The 20,662-nt window shown below is 35.0% G+C and overlaps 1 protein-coding gene across 1 annotated transcript in view; it reads right to left on the reverse strand.

The window, feature by feature from the left end:
* FBXL17 (F-box and leucine rich repeat protein 17) overlaps positions 1-20,662 on the reverse strand; it is a 487,473-nt gene that overhangs the window by 451,200 nt on the left and 15,611 nt on the right. The window contains exon 3 of the mRNA XM_036280976.1: positions 19,830-20,087. Within this exon, the coding sequence (XP_036136869.1) occupies positions 19,830-20,087 (258 nt within the window). The remainder of the gene's footprint in view (positions 1-19,829; positions 20,088-20,662) is intronic.

Consider the following 20,662-nt stretch of genomic DNA (forward strand, 5'->3'; position numbering starts at 1 on the left):
ATTCAATCAATTAATTCTATAAAATGTTCTAGGATGAAAGGCTGCAGACTTCCAGACTGAAAGGCTGACTCACATGTCCAGCACAAGTGACAAAAATAGACCCATGGTAAGGCAAATCATCATAAAATTTCAGAATTATGAGTATAAAAAAAAGATTCTACAGACTCCTAGAGAGAAATAGATTTCATACTAAGGATAGAGAATTAAAAAAATTTTTAAATAAAAGAAAGATGCCTTGGCCGCTGTGGCTCAGTTGGTTGAGCATTGTCCCATGCACTGAGAAGCTGCTTGTTCAGTCCCTAGTCAGGGCACATGCTTGGGGTTGAGGCCTTGATCTCTAGTGGGGGGATGTGCAGAAGGCAGCAGATCGATGTTTCTCTCTCTTCCTCTCCCTTCCTCTCTCTCTCTAAAAAAAAAAACAAACAAAAAAATCAATAAACACATTTTTTTCAAAAGGCATCAAACTTCTTAACACCACTGAAAAAAAAACAATAGGTCAATGCCATCAAATTCTAAAAGAAAATTATTTCAAACCTACAATTCTATACATAGGATTCAGACTATGAATTAAGTGTGAGGGTAGAAAAGAAACATTTCAAACATGCAACTTCTGAAAGATTTACCTCCCATCTAGTCTTTACCAAGAAATTATTAGAATCGCATCTCAGCCTTTTGGCTAAGATCAAGTGAAGAAATTATTAGAATCTGTACTCCACAAAACATAAGAATACACCAAGAGAAGGAAGACAGGGAAAGATAAGTGAGCTAAATCATCAACTTCCCTATCAAGGAATCAGTACAGATGTTCTAAAATGAACAAATCAGCCCTGACCAGTTTGCCTCAGCGGGAGAGCATCAGCCCTCGGATCAAAGAGTCACGGGTTTGATTCTGGCCAAGGACACATACCTTGGTTCTGATTCATCCCCAGTCCTGGTCCGGGTCATGCAGGAGGCCAGTCGACGTTGCACCCCCCCCCCCCACTCCTACTCTATCTGAAGATATTTCGGAAAATATCCTCGGGTGAGGATTAAAAAATAAATAAAATAAAAGAACAAATCAAGAAAATGCAGACATAGAATGAAAATGCTTCTACTCCACTAATGCTTTCTTCTTCTGGAGAAGTTCAATTAGTCTAATTCCTGGTCTCTCCACTGGTTAGTTTGTGTTCAACAGACTGGATATATTCAGCTCATTTCTATCCTTCACCTTGGGAACCAAATGCCTTCAGGAAGCAAGAAATCTCCACTTGTACATAGGCAGGTCACTCGCTGGTCTGGCCTACCTGATAAGACAGTGAGATGGCCAAACTCCAGCACTAACAATGCGTTAACAATCCCATTGAACTCTATTACTAAGCAACATTTCCTAATCTAGCTTTTCTTAGTAATAAAGTTGATACTTTTCCTGTTGTCAATTTCTTATCTTATTTGTCAATTTCTTCTGATCCTAGGTAATAAAGAGACCTCAATACTTATTGCACCAGCCAGGATCATTGGGAACAGAATCTACATAAAAGGAGTGATTAAGGTATTCTTGCAGGGTCTTAGACATCAGTGTGTGTACACAAGTTGGCAGAGTCTCATGTTAAAGCAGGTAAAGCATATTCCTGCAGCTTGGGGGAGAGATTTAAGCTGATTATCTCATGTTTTGGTCTGGTTGGCCTCAACAGACATTAGCAGCATGGGAGTCCAAGAAACTTATTAGGAAAAATTGCCTCGTTTATAGTTATAATTACTGTCATTTAGTCTCATTGCAGAAATTGATATTCTGTTTTAGCCATAATAGCAAGACTGCATCTGCATCAGTGCTATCTGCACTGGTCTCCATCACCCCAACCATAAATGTCCCAATGCTCCCGACCATCCAGGAACTAGAGAGTCTATCATTATACCCAGTATATTTCCCAATTTTGCTGATGTGTTCAAATATCTCAATGCTGTAATCATCTATCATCCACAGAAAAATATTTCAGAGGGCTTCACCCAAACCCTATAAGAATATCCCTATTAACATGTCCTGAAGTTAACACAATTAGTCCTCTATCTAAAAACAGTAGTAATAATAGTAGTAGTAGTGTAACTCTTCTAAATATATCATTCTCTATGCAGGAAGAGAGTGCTAAAGACATTGTAACTCTGTCCCTGTCAAAATGGAGAGGCTTGATAAGAGCCCTGGTGTCCAGCTGAGACACCTAACAGGTGGCACTATGGAGTAAGAACCAGGCCCTAGAGTAGGGCCTCATCTAGACCATCCAAGTTGGAGAGATTTGGGAAAGACCTTGGGCTTTTTCAGATCTGCCATATAAAGCATAAAACTGGGTGTAAACAAGATCAAGATGATCATCAGTCATTATAATGTCTCTTTTTAAGAAAAGCCAACATCTGGTTTCCAGATCAGCACATAAAGAACTTAGAAGCTGCCACTCCATCCTTACAACATATAAAAAGCTGAACAAACTAAGAAATCAACTCTTCTTATATCCATGAGAAAATAAGGTTATAGGGAACACCACTGCCCCCAAATTGGAGAGACAAAAAAGTGAACGCACAGAATCACAACTTGCCAGAGTAGAAACCAGCTAGAAGAAACCTCCCTCCACAGGAACTAGTGCCAGGATAGGAAACTCTCAACTGTAATTGATCTCTTCCTGTATCAAATAAATAATTTACCCTCATTTCTTCCTAGCAAAAAGTCAGTACCTAAAAAATCTACAAACACCTCAAAATTACCTCCATATTTTCTACCCTACCAAAGAACACTCTGAAATGCCAAGGAATCATCAGATAAGAATACCTATCTGGTTGATGTTACCTGGATGTATTATCACCACTCACCTTGGTTGGATACTGGAAAAGTACTGCCTGAGGGCCCTTCCAGGTAACGGGGGTTATCAACTTTGTAAAATTCGAGCTCCAACAACAGCTCTCCATTCACACCCAGCCTGGACTTCATTGCTACTTGTACCTGACACTGTACAATCCTAACCTTCATCTTCACCCAAGTAAATGGGTGACCTAAAACCCAGAACCCCAGTATGTCATTTTCAGATGTTCTAAATTTTTATCAATACCAGTCTAGTATCTGGTGCTCAAGAAAAAGTACATGTCAGAACTTAAGTACAACAATGTGTCAAGGGTAGCCACCAGTCAACCTAGAAGGCAAGTGTTTAATGAAAAGGGTGTTGGTAGAAACTTCACTTAAAAAAGGCCAGCCTAACCCTGGCCAGGTAACTAGGTTAGAAGTGTCGTCCCAATATGCCAAGGTTGTGGGTTCAATCCCCAGTCAGGGCACATACAAGAAGCAACCAATGAATGAATGCATAAATAAGTGGAACAATAAATTAGGGTCGCTCTTTCTCCCCCACCCCGACCTCCACTCCTTCCTCTTTCTCTCTCTCAAATCAATAATTTTTTTTAAATATCAAAACATTGCACTGACTGGGTGGCTCAGTTGGTTGGAGTGTCATCCCATATACCAAAATGTTGCAGGTTAGATTCCTGGTTGCAGGTTAGATTCCAGGTTGCAGGTTCAATCCCTGGTTGTGATGTGTATAGGAGGCAACTAATTGATGTTTCTCTGTTTCTCTGTTTCTCTCTCTCTCTCTCTCTCTCTCTCTCTCTCTCTCTCTCTCTCTCTCCCCCCCCCCCTCTCTCCCTCCTGCTCTATCTGGATATAAATGAAAAAATATCCTCCACTGAGGATTTAAAAATAAATAAAGTTATTTTTTTTTTAAACAAAGCATTTAAAAGAAGCCAGCCTATCTACCCACTAAGCCATGTTTCATTTTGGCAATAATTAAACTGAAAATGACCTAGAATAAATAAATGCAATAGGAAATGGGTTGTTCTTGATTCATCCTTTTCTTCTTTACAATAATTATTCAAGATTATTTGCAAATTTACCCAAAAACATCCACAGGTATTTTTCAAAATTTTCTATAAAATGTTGGGAGGTGATTTTCCCAGCATCTTAGATTTTAATTAAAATTTTGCACACTACCCTTGAGATATTTTTTTTAAAAGAATCTGTTTTAAAAAGCCATTTGTTGTTACTGGGTTATTTTTATAATAAAAAAAAACACTATAGGAAGAGAATATTTCAATCAACAAATAAGCTAGACAACTGAAACCACAACATGGGATCCAATTGGATAAAAACAAGAACTAGTCTTCCAATGTCACATAAAAGTGGCTCAAAACCAATATTAAGAAAATATTTTTAAAATATCAGGTGTGCCACCTTCAATAGAAACGTTGTTCCTTCTACTTTTCATTTCCAGTCACCATTGTAACTATTACAAACATGCAAAAGAGAACAGTGAATAAAACCCAATCCACATTTTCTAGTAACTTCACCCAACTATGTTAACTGTTCATGATTGTAAAACTATAAAAATGAAATGTTATAATTTGATTCATTCATTTTTTCATTTGTAGAAGAGTAGCAGAGAATATGCAATATGGAAGAAAGCAAAGCAAATTTTTCAAACTGCCACTAACCTAACCCACTTTAAGGTCTCAAATTTTAATCTTTTTCTTAGACTTGTATTGTTTAACTTTGCCTTGTTTAACAACTATTCTGTTCAATACAATAAGTTCCCAAAATATGTGCCAGTGGCATGATACAAAAATCAGAGTAAATGAAAATTCAGAAAATTTATAGATCAATCATTTGATGAATCTATCACACATTGAAAAGCTATTTAATTTTGTAGCAAACCAACAAAAATGCTATTTTAGCACCAACACACTAAAATCTTTAATTATTACTAATGTTTCAACTACAAAAATATTGTGATTAAAAGCTCTGCAACTTAACTTTAAAAACATAGGAAGCTATCAAGTGTCCATCAACAAATGAATAGGAAAACGTGGTTTATGCAGACAATGAAATATTATTCAGCCGTAAAAAGGAATGCAACTCTGATATATACTATAACATAGATAAACCTGAAAAAATTATGATAAATAAGGCAGACAAAAAAGAATTAATATTGTATGACTCCACTTACATGATGTACCCAGAACAGGCCCAGAATTCACAGAGACAGAAATTAGAATAGAGTTTACTAGGTAGTGGGAGAAGTCCAGGGGAATAGGAAGTAATTGCTTAATAAATATGGAGTTACTATTTGAAATGATGAAAAAGTTCTGGAAATAGATAGTGGTGATGGCTACACAAGATTATAAATGTACTTAATGCCAATGAATTACACATTTAAAATGGTTAAAATTATAAATTTTATATTTTACCACACAGAAAAATCAATAAATTGAAATAGCAAATGTCAATAAAATTTGAGGGGAAAAACTGCCAAATGACAGTGATGTTTGTTCCCACACCTGTCTTTTTCTAATTATAATTATAACATAATTACATTAAATAGTAACCAAATTGATTTGCATGAGAAGGAAAAATAAAACTCTTGCTATAAAAAGCTAGGTTTAATGTTTTGTATTCAATGAATGCAACCATAAAAAAAAAAAATGCTATGGAACTAGTTTTGTGTAAGACAACTATAAAAGAATAGAATATTGGGAAAATTATATTCTACAAGAAGTTGGTGCACTCTTAATGCTTCATAAATAGTTTTAACTTTCTGCTCCCCTTTAATAAAAAAACAACAACTGAAAATCATGAATGTCACCTCATGGTTATAGTTTCAGCACAATAAGTAAAGTCAAAACTTGACTAACCAACCCTGACCAGTTTGGCTCAGCGGTTAGAGCATCGGCCTACAGTTCAGAGAGACCCGGGTTTGGTTGCCACTAAGGGCACATACCTCAGTTGCAGTTTGTCCCGGTTCTGGTAGGGTTGTGCGGGTAGCAACCACTAGATGTGTTCCTTTCACATCGATGTTTCTCTCTTTCCCTTCCTCTCTCTCCCTCTCACTCTAACTGAACAAAATATGAAAAAACTGTCCTGGAGTGAGAATTAAAAAAAACAAAACTCAATTAGCCATCTCATATTAAAGAAAAAGGCCTTGATGCTATATCAAAAGGTTCACTAATGAAGCTACATTTATATAGTTTATTTTAATTAAAATATTTACAATACATATTTATTTTTGTGATTCTAAAATTTAACTGATTTTCAGTTAACTAACCAACTTCCATACTCAGGCCGATCAGGTAAGAAGGCTTATGATGAATTGTAACAATACCTCACAGGATTTTTGAGAAGATTAAAAACAATAATGTAAAGAGAGATAATTATTAGCACCCTGCAAGGCATATAGAAGTACTCAGTAGACATTTTATTTCATTATTCACTATTATTAATGGGTAAATAAAGAGGCTAACAGCAATCATACAGGAATAAAAAATAAAAGGGATCCAAATTGGAAGGAAGTGAAACTGTCGTTATTCACAGATAACATGATACTATACAGAGAAAACCCTAAAGACTCCATCAAAAATTTACTAGACTTGCCCTGGCCAGTTTGGCTCAGTGGTTAGAGCGTCGGCCTGCGGTCCGGAGAGACCCGGGTTCGGTTCCCGCTAAGGGCACGTACTTCGGTTGCAGTTTGTCCCCGGCCCTGGTTGGTTGTGCGGGTGGCAGCCACTCGATGTGTCCCTTTCACGTCGATGTTTCTCTCTCTCTCTCTCCTTTCCTCTCTCTCCCTCCCACTCTATCTGTACAAAAAATGGAAAAATATCCTCGGGTGAGGATAAAAAAAAAAAATTTACTAGACTTAATAAGTGAATTTGGCAAAGTAACAGGATACAAAATCAACATCGAGAAATCGATGGCATTCTTATACACCAATGATGAATTCACAGAAAGAGAAACTAAAAAAAAACAATCCCATTTACCATTGCAGCAAAAAAATTAAGATTCTTAGGAATAAACTTAACCAAAGAAATAAAGGACCTATTCTCAGAAAACTACATGTCATTGAAAAAAGAAATAAGAAATATATAAAAAAGTGGAAGCACATACCTTGTTCATGGATTGGAAAAATTATCATTAAAATGTCCATATTACCCTAAGCAATCTATAGATTCAATGCAATCCCCATCAAAATACCAACGACATACTTCACAGAACGAGAACAAATACTTCAAAAGTTCATATGGAACCAAAAAAGTCCTCGAATAGCCACAGCAATCTTGAAAAAGAAGAACGAAGTAGGAGGGATCACATTACCAGATTTCAGGTTATACTACAAAGCCACTGTAATCAAAATGGCCTGGTACTGGCACAAGAACAGGCAGATAGATCAATGGAACAGAACAGAGAACCCAGAAATGGACCCAAGACAATATGCTCAATTAATAGTTGACAAAGGGGGCAAGAGCATACAGTGGAGTGAAGACAGCCTCTTTAATAAATGGTGTTAGGAAAATTGGACAGCTACATGCAAAAAAATGAAACTAGACCGTCAACTTACACCATACACAAGAATAAAGTCAAGGTGGATAAAAGACTTAAATGTGACTCATGAAACCATAAAAATTTTAGAAGAATATAAAGGTAACAAAATTTCAAACATCATATGCAGCAGAATTTTCACTGATACATCACCTAAGGCAACAGAAACAAAGGAAAAACGAACACATGAGACTACATCAAACTCAAAAGCTTATGCACAGTGAAAGATACAATCATCAAAATGGAAAGGCTACCCACTGTATGGGAGAGCATAATTGCCAATGACGTATCAGATAAGGGGTTAATTTCTAATATATATAGAGTGCTCATACAACTCAGCAAAAGAAAAACAAAAAACCCAATTAAAGAATGGGCAGAGGAGCTAAATAGACACCTCTCCAAACAGGACATACAAATGGCTAAGAGACATATGAAGAAATGCTCAATGTTACTAATTATCAGAGAGATGAAAATTAAAACAACAATGAGGTATCACCTCACGCCTCATGCAAAATGGCTGCAATCAACAAATCATCAAACAACAAATGCTGGGGAAGGTGTGGAGAAAAGGGGACTCTAGTACACCGCTGGTGGGAATGCAGACTGGTGCAGCCACTATGGAAAACAATATGGTGTTACCTCAAAAAATTAAAGATTGAATTGCCATTTGACCCAGTGATCCCACTTCTAAGACTATACCCTAAGAAGCCTAAAACACCAATCAGAAAGAATATATGTTCGTAGCAGCACTATTTACAATAGCTAAGATCTGGAAACAGCCTAAATGTCCATCAGTAGACTAATGGATAAAAAAAGCAGTGGTACATATACACAATGGAGTACTATGCAGCTGTAAGAAAGAAAGATCTCTTATCCTTTGAGACGACATAGAGGGAACTGGAAAGTATTATCCTAAGCGAAAAAAGCCAAACAGAGAAAGACAAATATCATATGATCTCACTTATTTGTGGAATATAATGAACATAACAGTCTGAGTAACGGGGTAGTCCCAGAGACGTGGAAGTTGGGTACAGACTGACAATCCCCAGTAGAAGGGGTGGTGGGGGAAAGATAAACCACAGAACTTATATGCATGTATGCATGAACAATGGACATGGACAACGAAGCTGGGGACAGGGCAGGAAGGGAGGAGAAGGGGGGAATCAGTGGGGGGAAAAAGACAAATATCTGTAACAGAAATAAATTAATTAATAAAAAAAAAAAAAGAAGGAGGCTATTAGAATACCATTTATTAGGATTCATGTGAAGGGAATTTTTTTTTTTTTTATCCTCACCTGAGGACATTTTTTCGTTTTTTGTTCAGATAGAGTGGGAGGGAGAGAGGGGATGAGAGAGAGAGAGAAACATTGGCGTGAAAGGGACACATCGAGTGGCTGCCCCCTGCACAACCCAACCAGGGCCAGGGAAAAACTGCAACCGAGGTACGTGCCCTTAGTTGGAACTGAACCCGGGTCTCTTTGGACCGCAGGCCGATGCTCTAACTGCTGAGCAAAACCAGCCAGAGTGTGAACGGAATATTTTAGAAGTGCTATATGATACATTTTCAGAAGGAAAATAATGCCTTTTTGACATTAAATGAAAGCTCTATACAATTAGAGATGAAGACTATTTTCTCTAGTCATTGGACATCCCTACCTTAAAATCCTAGGTATGATAACTAGGATTTGGAGATTAAGCAGAATTGAAACAGAATATTGGCTCCATACCTTCCCGGGTACACAAACTTAGGCAAGTTACTTAACTTTCAAGAGATTCCATTTTTCATCTTGAAATACCAAATCAGTGTTGTGGTGAAGAGTAAACTGGATAACATATATGAAAGCACACAATACAATGACTGTCATGTGAAAAGCACCCAAAACATATTTATTCCCATTTGTCAACTGCAATGTTAATTTAGAAAGGAAATACTTAAAACATTCATAAACTACATAAATATTACACATTTTGATAAAGAAGGCTTCTTTAGTTTCTCAGTCTCATTATAAACTTCAATTATCATTACAGGGATAAAACAAATGTCATGCCATGTGAAAAGGGGAGGGAATGAGTGAGCTAAGTGGACTGAGTATGAACTCTAGACACTCTTGGATAGGAGGGTGAGCCCGATCACTTACTACTTTATGTTGCATAAATTCCTTATAATTTCTGTTATTGCTTTTTCATCTATAAAAAGGGAATAATGGCCCTGGCTGGTTTGGCTCAGTGGTTAGAGCGTCGGCCTGTGGTCCAGAGAGACCTGGGTTCGGTTCCCGCTAAGGGCACGTACCTCGGTTGCAGTTTGTCCCCGGCCCTGGTTGGGTCGTGCGGGTGGCAGCCACTCGATGTGTCCCTTCACATCGATGTTTCTCTCTCTCTCTCTCCCTCCCACTCTATCTGAACAAAAAACGGAAAAATGTCCTCAGGGGAGAATAAAAAATAAATAAAAATAAAAAGGGAATAATGCCTAAAATCACAGAGTGCCTGTGACTCAACAGAAAAATTGAACATAGGAATATATAGTTAAAATATATAAACAGTACATGACATGTAGTAAGATGCTCAATAAAAATTACATAACTTCTCTTTACCTAGTTAACTGAATATCACTGGAACATGTAAAGACAGATTAGGTAAGACTTTATCTTACAGAAATTCAGAATCTAAAAACAATAAGGTGTCCTTTTCCTATATTATGGTAAAATATATACATAAAATTTGCCATTTTAACCATATTTAGGTATATAATTCAGTGACATTAATTACATTTCTTTTGTTGTACAAACATCACCATTCACTATCCATTTCCAAAACTCTTCCAACACCCCAAACAGAAACTCTACTAATTATTCTCTACTTCTTTCAGTTCCTGAAAACCTCTATGTTCCATCTCTATGAATGTGCCTATGCTATGTATTTTATCTAAGTAGAATCATACAATATTTGTTCTTTTTGTCTGGCTTTTGCATATCTTTTCAAGGTTCATTCGTGTGGCATCATGTATTAGCATTTCATACAATTATATGGCTTAATAATATTCCATTGTACACATAACATTCATCTCTTAATGAACACTTCCACATATATATGGAAGAATTGTTGGTTCAGATAATAGTTCTATTGTTACTCTTTTGAGGAACCACCAAATTATTTTTTCCAGTCAGGTGCATCATTTTAGATTCCCACCAGCAATGCACAAAGGTTCCAATTTTTTCACATCCAAAGCACTACTTTATTTTCTGGGTTGTTTTTATTTTAATATACATCAAAATAGGTGTGAAATGGTATCTCACTATAGTCTTCAATTTGTAATTCTCTGATGACTAATAATGTTGACATCTTATCATATGCTTGTTAACCATCTGTATATCGTCTTTGGATAAATGCCTATTCAAGCATTTTGTCTATTTCTCTATTAAGGTTTTTGGATTTGTTTTTGTATTTGTTGAGTTGTAGGAATTCTTTATATATTCTGGATATTAAATCCTTATCATACATATTATTTTCAAACATTTTATCCCATTTTGTGGGTTGTCTGTTTATTAAGAATGTCATTTGAAGCACAGAAGTTTTTCATTTTAATCAAGTCCAATTTATCAGGTTTTGCTTTTGTTTTTGTTTTTTTTTACTTTTGTGTCTGTGCTTTCGGTATTCTAGTTAAGAAACCATTACCAAATCCAAGGTCATGAATATTTAGACCTATATTGTCTTCATAAAGTTTTAAGTCTTAAATTTAGGTATTTGATCCATTTTGAGTTAATTTTTTGTAGATTGTATAAGGTTATGGGTCCAATTTCATTCTTTTGCATGTGGACATCCAGTTTTCCCACGTGAAGTGTCCTCCCACCAGCCCCACACCACCCTCATTGAATGTTCTTGGCATTGTGGTAAAAAAAAAAAAAAAAATCAATTGACCATAGATATAAGAGATTGCTTCTGGACTCTCAATTTTAATCCATTGGTCTCTATGTCTATTCTTAGATTAATATCACACTCCTTTGATTTCTGGAAATTTGTAGCAAATTTTTTGAGAAGTATAAATCCTCCAAACTTTGCTCTTTCTGTTCAAGATTCTTGTTGCAACTCTGGTTCCCTTAAAATTCCTTATGAATTGCAGGATGGAGTTTCCCACTTCTGCAAAAAACACCACTGGAATGTTAATGGGGGTTGCATTGAATCTGTAGATCACTTTGGGTAGCATTATCTTAACAATATTAAGTCTTCTGATTCATGAATTCAGGATGTCTTTCCATTATTAGGTCGTCTTTCCATTTATTAGGTCTTCTTTAATTTCTTTCAAATACATTTTATAGTTTTTAGTGTGTAAGTATTAAGTCAGTTCAGTTAAATTTACCTCTTTTTTTTTTGGATGCTACTTTAAATGGAAGTATTTCCTTTTGGATTTTTCATTGCTAGTGTGTAAAAATACAACCAATTTTTTTTCACAATGATTTTTGTATTCAGGTATTGTGCTAAATTCATTTATTAGCTATAAGGTTTTTTGGTGACCTCTTTAGGTTTTACTATCATTTAAAACCACATCATCTGCAAAGAGAGAGACTTTTACTTGTTTCTTTCCAATTCGGAAGCATTTTAATTCTATTTCTTACCTAATAACTAGGACTTCTAGTACACTGTTGAATACAAGTGGCAAAAGTGCCATCTTTGCTGTGTTCCTGAAGTTATGGGAAATTTTTGTTGTTCACCACTAAGTACATTAGCTGTGCTTCTGCCACATGTGGTCATTGTGTGGCGAAAGAACACTTCTATCCCTAGTTTATTGGGTGCTTTTATCATAAAAAGGTGTGGAATTTCGCCAAATACTTTTTTTGTACCAGTTAAATAATTATGTGAGCTTTTTCCGTCATTCTAATAATATGATGTATTGCAGTGATTAATTTTTTCATGTTGAGCCACTCTTGCATTCATAGAATAAAAAGCATACTCTGTCATGCTATATAATCCTTTTAATATGCTGCTAACTTCTATTTGGTAGTATTTTATTGAAGATTTTTGCATCTGTACTCATTAATAATATTGGTCTATAACTATCTTTAAATGTAGTGTCTTTGGCTTCAAAATCAGGGCAATTCTGGCATCATATATGTTAGGAAGTGCTAACTACTCTTAAATATTTTAGAAAAGTTTGAAGAGGGCTAGTACTAATTCTTTTTTACATGTTTAGCAAAATTCACCAGGAGAGCTATGTGGTCCCTGAATTTTCTGTGCTAGGAGAATTTTTATTACTGATTCATCTCCTTACTTGTTTTAAGTCTATTCATACCTTTTACTTCTTCTTGAGTCAATTTTTGCAGTTTGTGTATTTCTTAGAATTTGCCTCCTTCTACACTATCCGGTTTGTTGATGTATAGTTGTTCACAATCTTCCTGTTTCTTTCTTTCTCTTTCTTTCTTTCTTTCTCTCTCTCTCTCTCTCTCTCTCTCTCTCTCTCTCTCTATCTCTATCTCTATCTCTATCTATCTATCTATGGTGGTATGTGCCCCTAGCGGGAACCAAACCCAGGACTCTCTGGTCCGCAGGCTGACGCTCAACCGCTGAGCTAAACTGGTCTTTCTTTCTCTCTCTCTCTCTCTCTCTCTCTCTCTCTCTCTCTCTCTCTCTATCTCTATCTCTATCTCTATCTCCATCTCTATCTCTATCTCTATCTCTCTATCTATGGTGGTATGTGCCCCTAGCGGGAACCAAACCCAGGACTCTCTGGTCCGCAGGCTGACGCTCAACCGCTGAGCTAAACTGGCCAGGGCACAATCTTCCTGGTTTATCCTCTTTATTTCTATGAAGTTGGTAGTAATATCCACAACTTAAATTTCTGGTTTAGTCAATTGAATCTTCTTTTTTTCTTAGTCAATGTAGGTAAAGGTTTGTCATTTTTGTAGATATTTTCAAAAAACTAGTCTTGTTTCATTTATTTTCTATATTCTTTTTCAGTTTTCTATTTCATTTATCTCTGCTCTGCTCATTATTTTCTTACTTCTGCTAGATTTGGGTTTAGTTTGCTCTTTTTTGTGTTCCTTTAGATGTAATACTTTGCTTACTAATTTCAGATGCTTGTTCCGTTGTAATGGAAGCTTTTATAGCCATAACTTTTCCTCTGGGCACTGCTTTTGTTATGCTGTGTTTTGGTACGCTGTGCTTTTGTTTTCATCCATTTCCCACGTGACTTCTTCTATGACCCATTATTTGTGTAAGACTGCATTGTTTAATTTACACATATTTGTGTATTTTCCAGTTTTCCTCCAGTTATTGATTGCTAGATTTATTTCACTGTTGTCAGAGGAAATACTTATATGATTTTAACCTTTTAAAATTTTAAAACTTGGCTTGTGGTCCAAAATATGGTCTAATCTAAAGAATGTTCCAAGTGCACTTTAGAATAATGTATATTTTTCTGTTTTTCAATGTAGTGTATTATATATGTCTATTAGGCATAATTGGTTAGTAGTATCATCAAGACATTTATTTCCTTATTGATCTTCTGTCTGGTTGTTCTGTCCAATATTGAAAGTAGGGTATTAAAGTCTCCTACTATCAATATACACAAACTACTCTCCCTTCAAGTCTTCCCATTTTTGATTCATATATTTAGAAGCTCTGTTGTAAGTTGCATTTATATTTATAACTATTATATCATCCTGATGAAATGAAACTTTAATCAATATATAAAGACCTTTGCCTCCGGCAACCTTTTTTTTTACTTAAAATTAATTTTTTCCTGCTAATAATAAAGCCACTCCAGTTCTCTTTGCTTATTAGTATTTAAGTGGAATATCTTTTTCCACCCTTTTACTTTCAACCTCATTGTGTCTATATCTAAAATGAATCTCTTATGAACTTTATATGCATAGTTGATTGTAATCCATTCTACCAATCTTTGCCTTTTAGATTTGATCCATTTATATTTAAAGTAACTACTGATAAACATTTATTTCTGCCATTTAGCTTTGTTTACTGTATGTCATAGGCTTGTTGTTGTCCCTCAGTTCCTCCACTATTTTTATTTGTATTTAGTAGAATTTATGCAGTGTACCATTTGATTCTCTGATCCCATCACTTTTCTGCATATATTTTAGTTATTTTCTTAATGGTTATCATGGAGATTACAATTAACATCTTAAACTTATAACTGTCTAATTTGAATACCAAGTTAGTTTCAATGGTATACCAACATTCTGTTCCTGTACATGTCTATCACTCTTACTTTATACTATTACCACAGGTTACAATTTTACACATCATTAATATAGATTTATTTATTGTTTACATTTGCCATTTAAATCATATAGGACAAAATGAGTTACAAATGAAAAGTACAATAAAACTATTTCTAAATTCACCAATCTAGCTACATATACCTATGTTCTTTTTTCTTCATGTGGCTTCCTGTTACAGTCTAATGATTTTTTATTTCAACTTAAACTCTTTTTATCATTTTTTGTGAGGCAGGTCTACTAAAATGAATTTCCTTGGTTTTTGTTTATCTAGGAATATCTTAATGTCCTCTTCATTCTTGAAGGACAAGTTTGCCAGATATAGAATTCTTGGTTGACAGCTTTTCTTTCAGCAGTTTAAATATGTCAGCCCACTGTTTTCTGGCTTTCATGGTTTCTGACGAGAAATCACCTGTTAATCTTATTCCAGCCTCTTTGTATGCAGTGATTCACTTCTCTGTTCCTGCTTCTAAAATTCTCTGTCTTTGGCTTTTGACAGACTATTATATATCTCAATGTAAGACTCTTTGACATTATCCTGCTTGGAGTTCATGGAGTTTCTTAGATGTTTTCATCAAATTTGGAAAGTTTGGGTCATTATTGCTTTGAATATTCTTTCTGCCTCTTTCTCCCTCCCCGCTTCTGGAACTCCTATAACACAAATGTGGTCTCCATTATTATATCACACAGGTTCCTTAAGCTCTATTCACTCTTCTCCCTTTTTTCTTTCTCTTCCTCAGACTCAATAATTTTAATAATCCTGTGTTCAGGTTCACTGATCCTTTCTTGTACCTGCTCACATATGATGCTGAATCACTCTAGTAAAATTTTTATATTAATTATTCTACTCTTCAGCTCCAGAACTCATTTCTTCTTTTTTTATAATTTTGAGTTCTTTATCAATATTCTCATTTTGTTCTTACATTTTCCTGAATTCCTTTAGTTTTTTTACCCATGTTTTCCATTAGCTCTTGGGTATATTTAAAATACTTGATTTAAAATCTTGGTTTACTAAGTCCAGTGTCTAGGCTTCCACAAGAATAGATTCTGTCATTTCTTTATCCTTTGAGTAGGTCATACTCCCCTGTTTCTTTGCATGCCTCATGATTTCTTTTGTTGTTGAAAACTGTACATCCAAATATTATAGTGTATTTTAAGATGGTAAGTTGGGAAATCAGATTCTCCCTCTTCCCCAGGGATTGCTGTCTTTAATTATTGAAGGTTTAGCTTGTGTTCTGCCAGTGTTCTGAAAAATATTTTCTTGAATGCCAAGAGCTTAAAAACAACACAAAATTACATAAAAAACAAAAATACTTCTCCTAGGCCTTCAGACAGGTTCTGTACTAGGGTACTCCTTTAACAACATTAACAACACGTCTTTGGTCTTCACTTCCAAATCAACTTAAGGTCTTCTCAAGTCTTTCCTGAGCATGAGTCCTGTCCTGAAACATATATGCATATGGCTTTCTAAATTCCCCCATATATACACTGGCATTTCTGATTGCCCTAATTTTCCAAAGGAATTCTTTCCCTGGATTTCCCTCTCAGGACATAGGTGGTCTATTACATGAATCAGCCATAATCTTTTGTCCCAAACATCTAAAGATTTTTTCCATTTGACTTACAGTGTTTTCAGTCAATGGCCACCACTTTTATTCCCCAAATAAATTCTGAATTAGGTGAAACAGATCTGAGCACCTTGCATCAGTCCTTCAAGAAGATCCCAGGTAGGTTAGAATACACAAATGCAGTAATTTTTCTCCCTTTGTAATCAGGGACCTTGTTCCCACAATAGGTATGCGAGCTGCTGTCTTCAAACCTGCTGCCAAGTTGGGGAAGGTGTAGAGCACTGACAAGTAAAAATGCCACAAAGCTTTCCCATATATATATATATATATATATATATATATATATATATATATATATATTATTTATTTTGGTACATGGCCCTAGCAGGAACCAAACCCAGGACTCTCTGGTCCACGGGCCGACGCTCCAACCACTGAGCCAAATCGACCCGGGCATTCCCACCAATTTTTAATTGCCTTTTTCTTGGATCAGCATTCACTTAGTTGCTATAAGGCACTGACTGTTTTTCAGAGTTCTAGCAAACTTGGTTCTAACAGTTTTTGTTTGTTTCTTCATGTTTCTGTGAAGAAATTGGGTTTTGAAGCAGCCTACTTTGCCATTTTGCTCATATCATTCTAAATATTTATTTTTAAAGACTTAAAATCTCATAATGTAGCAAAACTAAAATGTACTAATGCAACATTTATTTTTGTGCCATTTTAATTTGAGAAGATGCCTATAGTGACTATTTCCAGAAATTTCTACAGAGATCCATGAATTGAATTGAGGTGTTATACTGCTAAAATAACATACAAAAAGTCACATAAAATATTAACTTAAAGAATACAATTTCTTAGATTTCTTTGAATACTTTGGCTACTGCTAGCTCTTGTTTTCTGACAAGAGCCAGATGGTAATAAAAATGCTAGAAAAATTGAAATAGCCTATTATTTTTAATTAACTGGCTCCTTTTCCCCCATAACACATGATTGTAGTTTTATGAGATGTGCATAATAGAAATAGATTCCACTGGTACAACTATTAGCAGTTATTTTTAGGAAAATAAAAATATCAAGATTTCAAGGTGGTATTTTTTTTAAAAAAACAGTGTTCCCCCCAAAACGGCCTGACTTTTAGGTGTTTCACCATAAGCTTGAGAAATATTGTTAAGTAGAATGCAATTATTAAAATATTAAATTTTAGATACATTAGAACTCCTAATAGAAATACTTTATGTAACTGAACTCAAAAAAACATTCACATAGTATTTTCTAAAGTCAATCAAAATTATAGTTATGATGGAAATACTATCAATAAAATACATGTATAGAATTCTAAAACATTTGTCAGATTTTACTAACAGAAGGAAAAGGGTGGAGCCTGAAACTTGATCTGTAGAATCAACAAATCAATTATTTGCTATGTTTATGAGTAAAAAATAGCAATAATAACTCAAGAAAATTAGTAAATTATTAATAGGTCATTCTAGGCCTTTTAAACTTGATCTGTAGAATCAACAAATCAATTATTTGCTATGTTTATAAGTAAAAAATAATAATAATAACCCAAGAAAATTAGTAAATTATTAATAGGTCATTCTAGGCCTTTTAAAACTTTATATTTTAATTTATTAGTTCAGTAAAACGCAAATACACTTCCTCAGCAGAGCTCATCAAACATCACTGGATCATGAAATTAATTTACTAAGTGTTTCAAGACCAGCATTTATTTAAAACAATACAGGGGTGAGCAAAAGTAGGTTTACAATTGTTCGTATGGAAAAAGACATGCAAGTTATGATTATTATAATAGCTTTATTAACTTAAGGAATGTCACATGCACTGTAAACCCACTTTTGCCCACCCTGTAGTACAGAATAGAAAATATCAACATGTACTGTACATAAGGCTACATATTGCTTCATAAGACTTTTGTTTCTACTTTATATATTTAGAAAAGACATTATTTTTCTGCTATACCACAACACCTTTTCATCAGAAGAAACAGGCTAAAATAGGACATCCCTGCTATAGCTCAGTCTTAAGCATAGGAAATTATTACAATCTACAATGCAATGAGGCTCCTATGTAATTACTTAATGTAATGCTGTCACTTAAAAATATTACTTCAGGCCCAGCCAGTGTGGCTCAGTGGCTTAGCATTGACCTATACACCAAGAGGTCGCCAATTCGATTCCTGTCAGGGCACATGCCCAGGTTCTGGGCCAAATCCCCAGTCGGGGGGCATGCAGGAGGCGACCAATCACTGTTCTCTCTCATCAATGTTTCTCTCTCTCTCTCCCTCTCCTTTCCTCTCTCTCTAAAGATCAATGAAGAAAAAAATTTGTTTTTAATTACGTCAGAATGAAAAAGATTCAGATTGTTTTACTATTTCCATCAGATGACTGCCTTATATATAACTACTTCATAATTTGGACACCATGCAAATCTGAAGCAAACATCTATCACAAATTAATGGGTTCCAAAATACCTCACATTCTAGGGAAGATTTACTTAATTAGTCTCAAAGTTGTCAGTTAATTCATATGTAGTCTTTAAATTTAGGGATCTTCATTTTATTTCTAACTTCATCTCAGATCAGATTTAAATCTAGGACTTTACTGACACTCAGTTTTATTGGTAAGTGTTTAGACTGCATCCCAATTCTAAATTTAAACATTATACCTGAAAAAGTTTTCATATGGAATTATTAATTCTTTCTTTCAACACATGTTGGCCAAGGGTCCTGTACATAGAGTGGTAAATGTGCCCTCACGGAGCAGGCTCCTTTACTTGAGGTCTGGAGGAGAACAATGTATGGGCCTGGGAACATGGAAAGACAATAGTGGCTTTGGAGAATCCAGGCTCCAACTCTTATCTCCAACTATCTGCTAAACATTAGGCAAACTCATCAATCTCTCTGAGCCCTAATTTCTTCCTTTGCAAAATGAGTTTAATATCAACTTTTCACAGTTTTATTTCAAGGGCTAAATATAAAAATACAAAAGTTCCTAGTACAATAGTATCACTATCAAATATTCAAAATATTGACAAATTCAGGGCCTGGCACATAGAATCCATTCAATATTCATCAAATGAATAATCAACTCTGATGAAAAAAACATTAAATACATTTCCAAGGAAGTGGATCAAACATTAAATATATGATACTATTTTAATCGAATTATTGTGCTAAATATAGATAACTACCACATTGTCTTCATTTTCTACTCCCTAAGTTTTATTTAAGCCTTAAAACAAATTACTTTAAAGCATGTAAGCATGTTATTTAGTAACATAAAAAGAAAGTTAAAGGTTAAATTTTAAAACTTCATGCTGACCCAAGCTACACACTGTCATTACCTAAAACAAAATTTGGTACAAAATTTAAGTAACAAAAGAATAAATTAATAAAATGGCTGGTCACAGAAGTTCAGACACTCTCTACAAAACACAAGCAAGTTAATTTATCAATTATAACAACTTTGCACTAACTAGTTCACTAACCAAAACAAAAATTCATAGATACATAAAAAAAGATTACTTTTTTTTAGTCTCTGGGCATTATTTTTAACATAACAATCTTTTAAAGTATTGCTACAAGAAAACATTTTGAGTTAATATGAGTTAAATCATTTTAGAGATGCTAGAATTTACCTGTTTGAGTCCTTCATCAGTTAGTTTGTCCTGGTTGCCCACATGAACTTTCTGAAGTAAAGGACAGTGAGAGGCAACCGCAATAATAGAGGTGTCAGAAAGCTGTTTACACCTGTAGGCTGTATACCTAAGAAGTCCAGGACACTTAAATGCTAGAACACATACGCCAGTATCAGACATACTGCGACAATCAGAAATGTTGATTTCAATTATGTTTTGACTTCTTGATGCAATTTTTTCCAATAATTCATCAGTGACCTATGAGAGAGAAAAAAAGCAATAAATTAAAACTTCTACTAAATGTAGAAATTTATTTTCTATCCTTTTATTAAATTTCCCCCAATAAACAATATAATGAGATTATAGCGTGAAAACTACAATCCAAAGAAAACCTTCCTACTTAATATTAAAAAACAACAAGAACTGTAGTATAATAAAAAATAGTCCTGGCTGGTTTGGTTCAGCGGTTACAGCATCGGCCTGCGGTCCAGAGAGACCCGGGTTCGTTTCCCGCTAAGGGCATTAAGGGCATGTACCTTGGTTGCAATTTGTTCCCGGCCTTGGTTGGGTGGTGCGGGTGGCAACCACTCGATATGTCGATATGTCCCTTTTCCCTTTCACGTCGATGTTTCTCTCTGTTTCTCTGTTTCTCTCTCTCTCTCTCTCTCTCTCTCTCCCCCCCCCCCCCTGTCTGAACAAAAAACAAAAAAAATGTCCTCGGGTAAGGATAAAAATATATATATATTTGGTTTTTGTCTCTGGTTCCTTGAACAGAGCTCCTAAAACCCTTGAAATTTCTTGAGTGATAGCTTATTTTGTTATTCATAGCAAGC

This window comes from Molossus molossus, unplaced genomic scaffold (genome assembly GCF_014108415.1).
Source record: "Molossus molossus isolate mMolMol1 unplaced genomic scaffold, mMolMol1.p scaffold_m16_p_3, whole genome shotgun sequence".
NCBI lineage: Eukaryota > Metazoa > Chordata > Mammalia > Chiroptera > Molossidae > Molossus > Molossus molossus.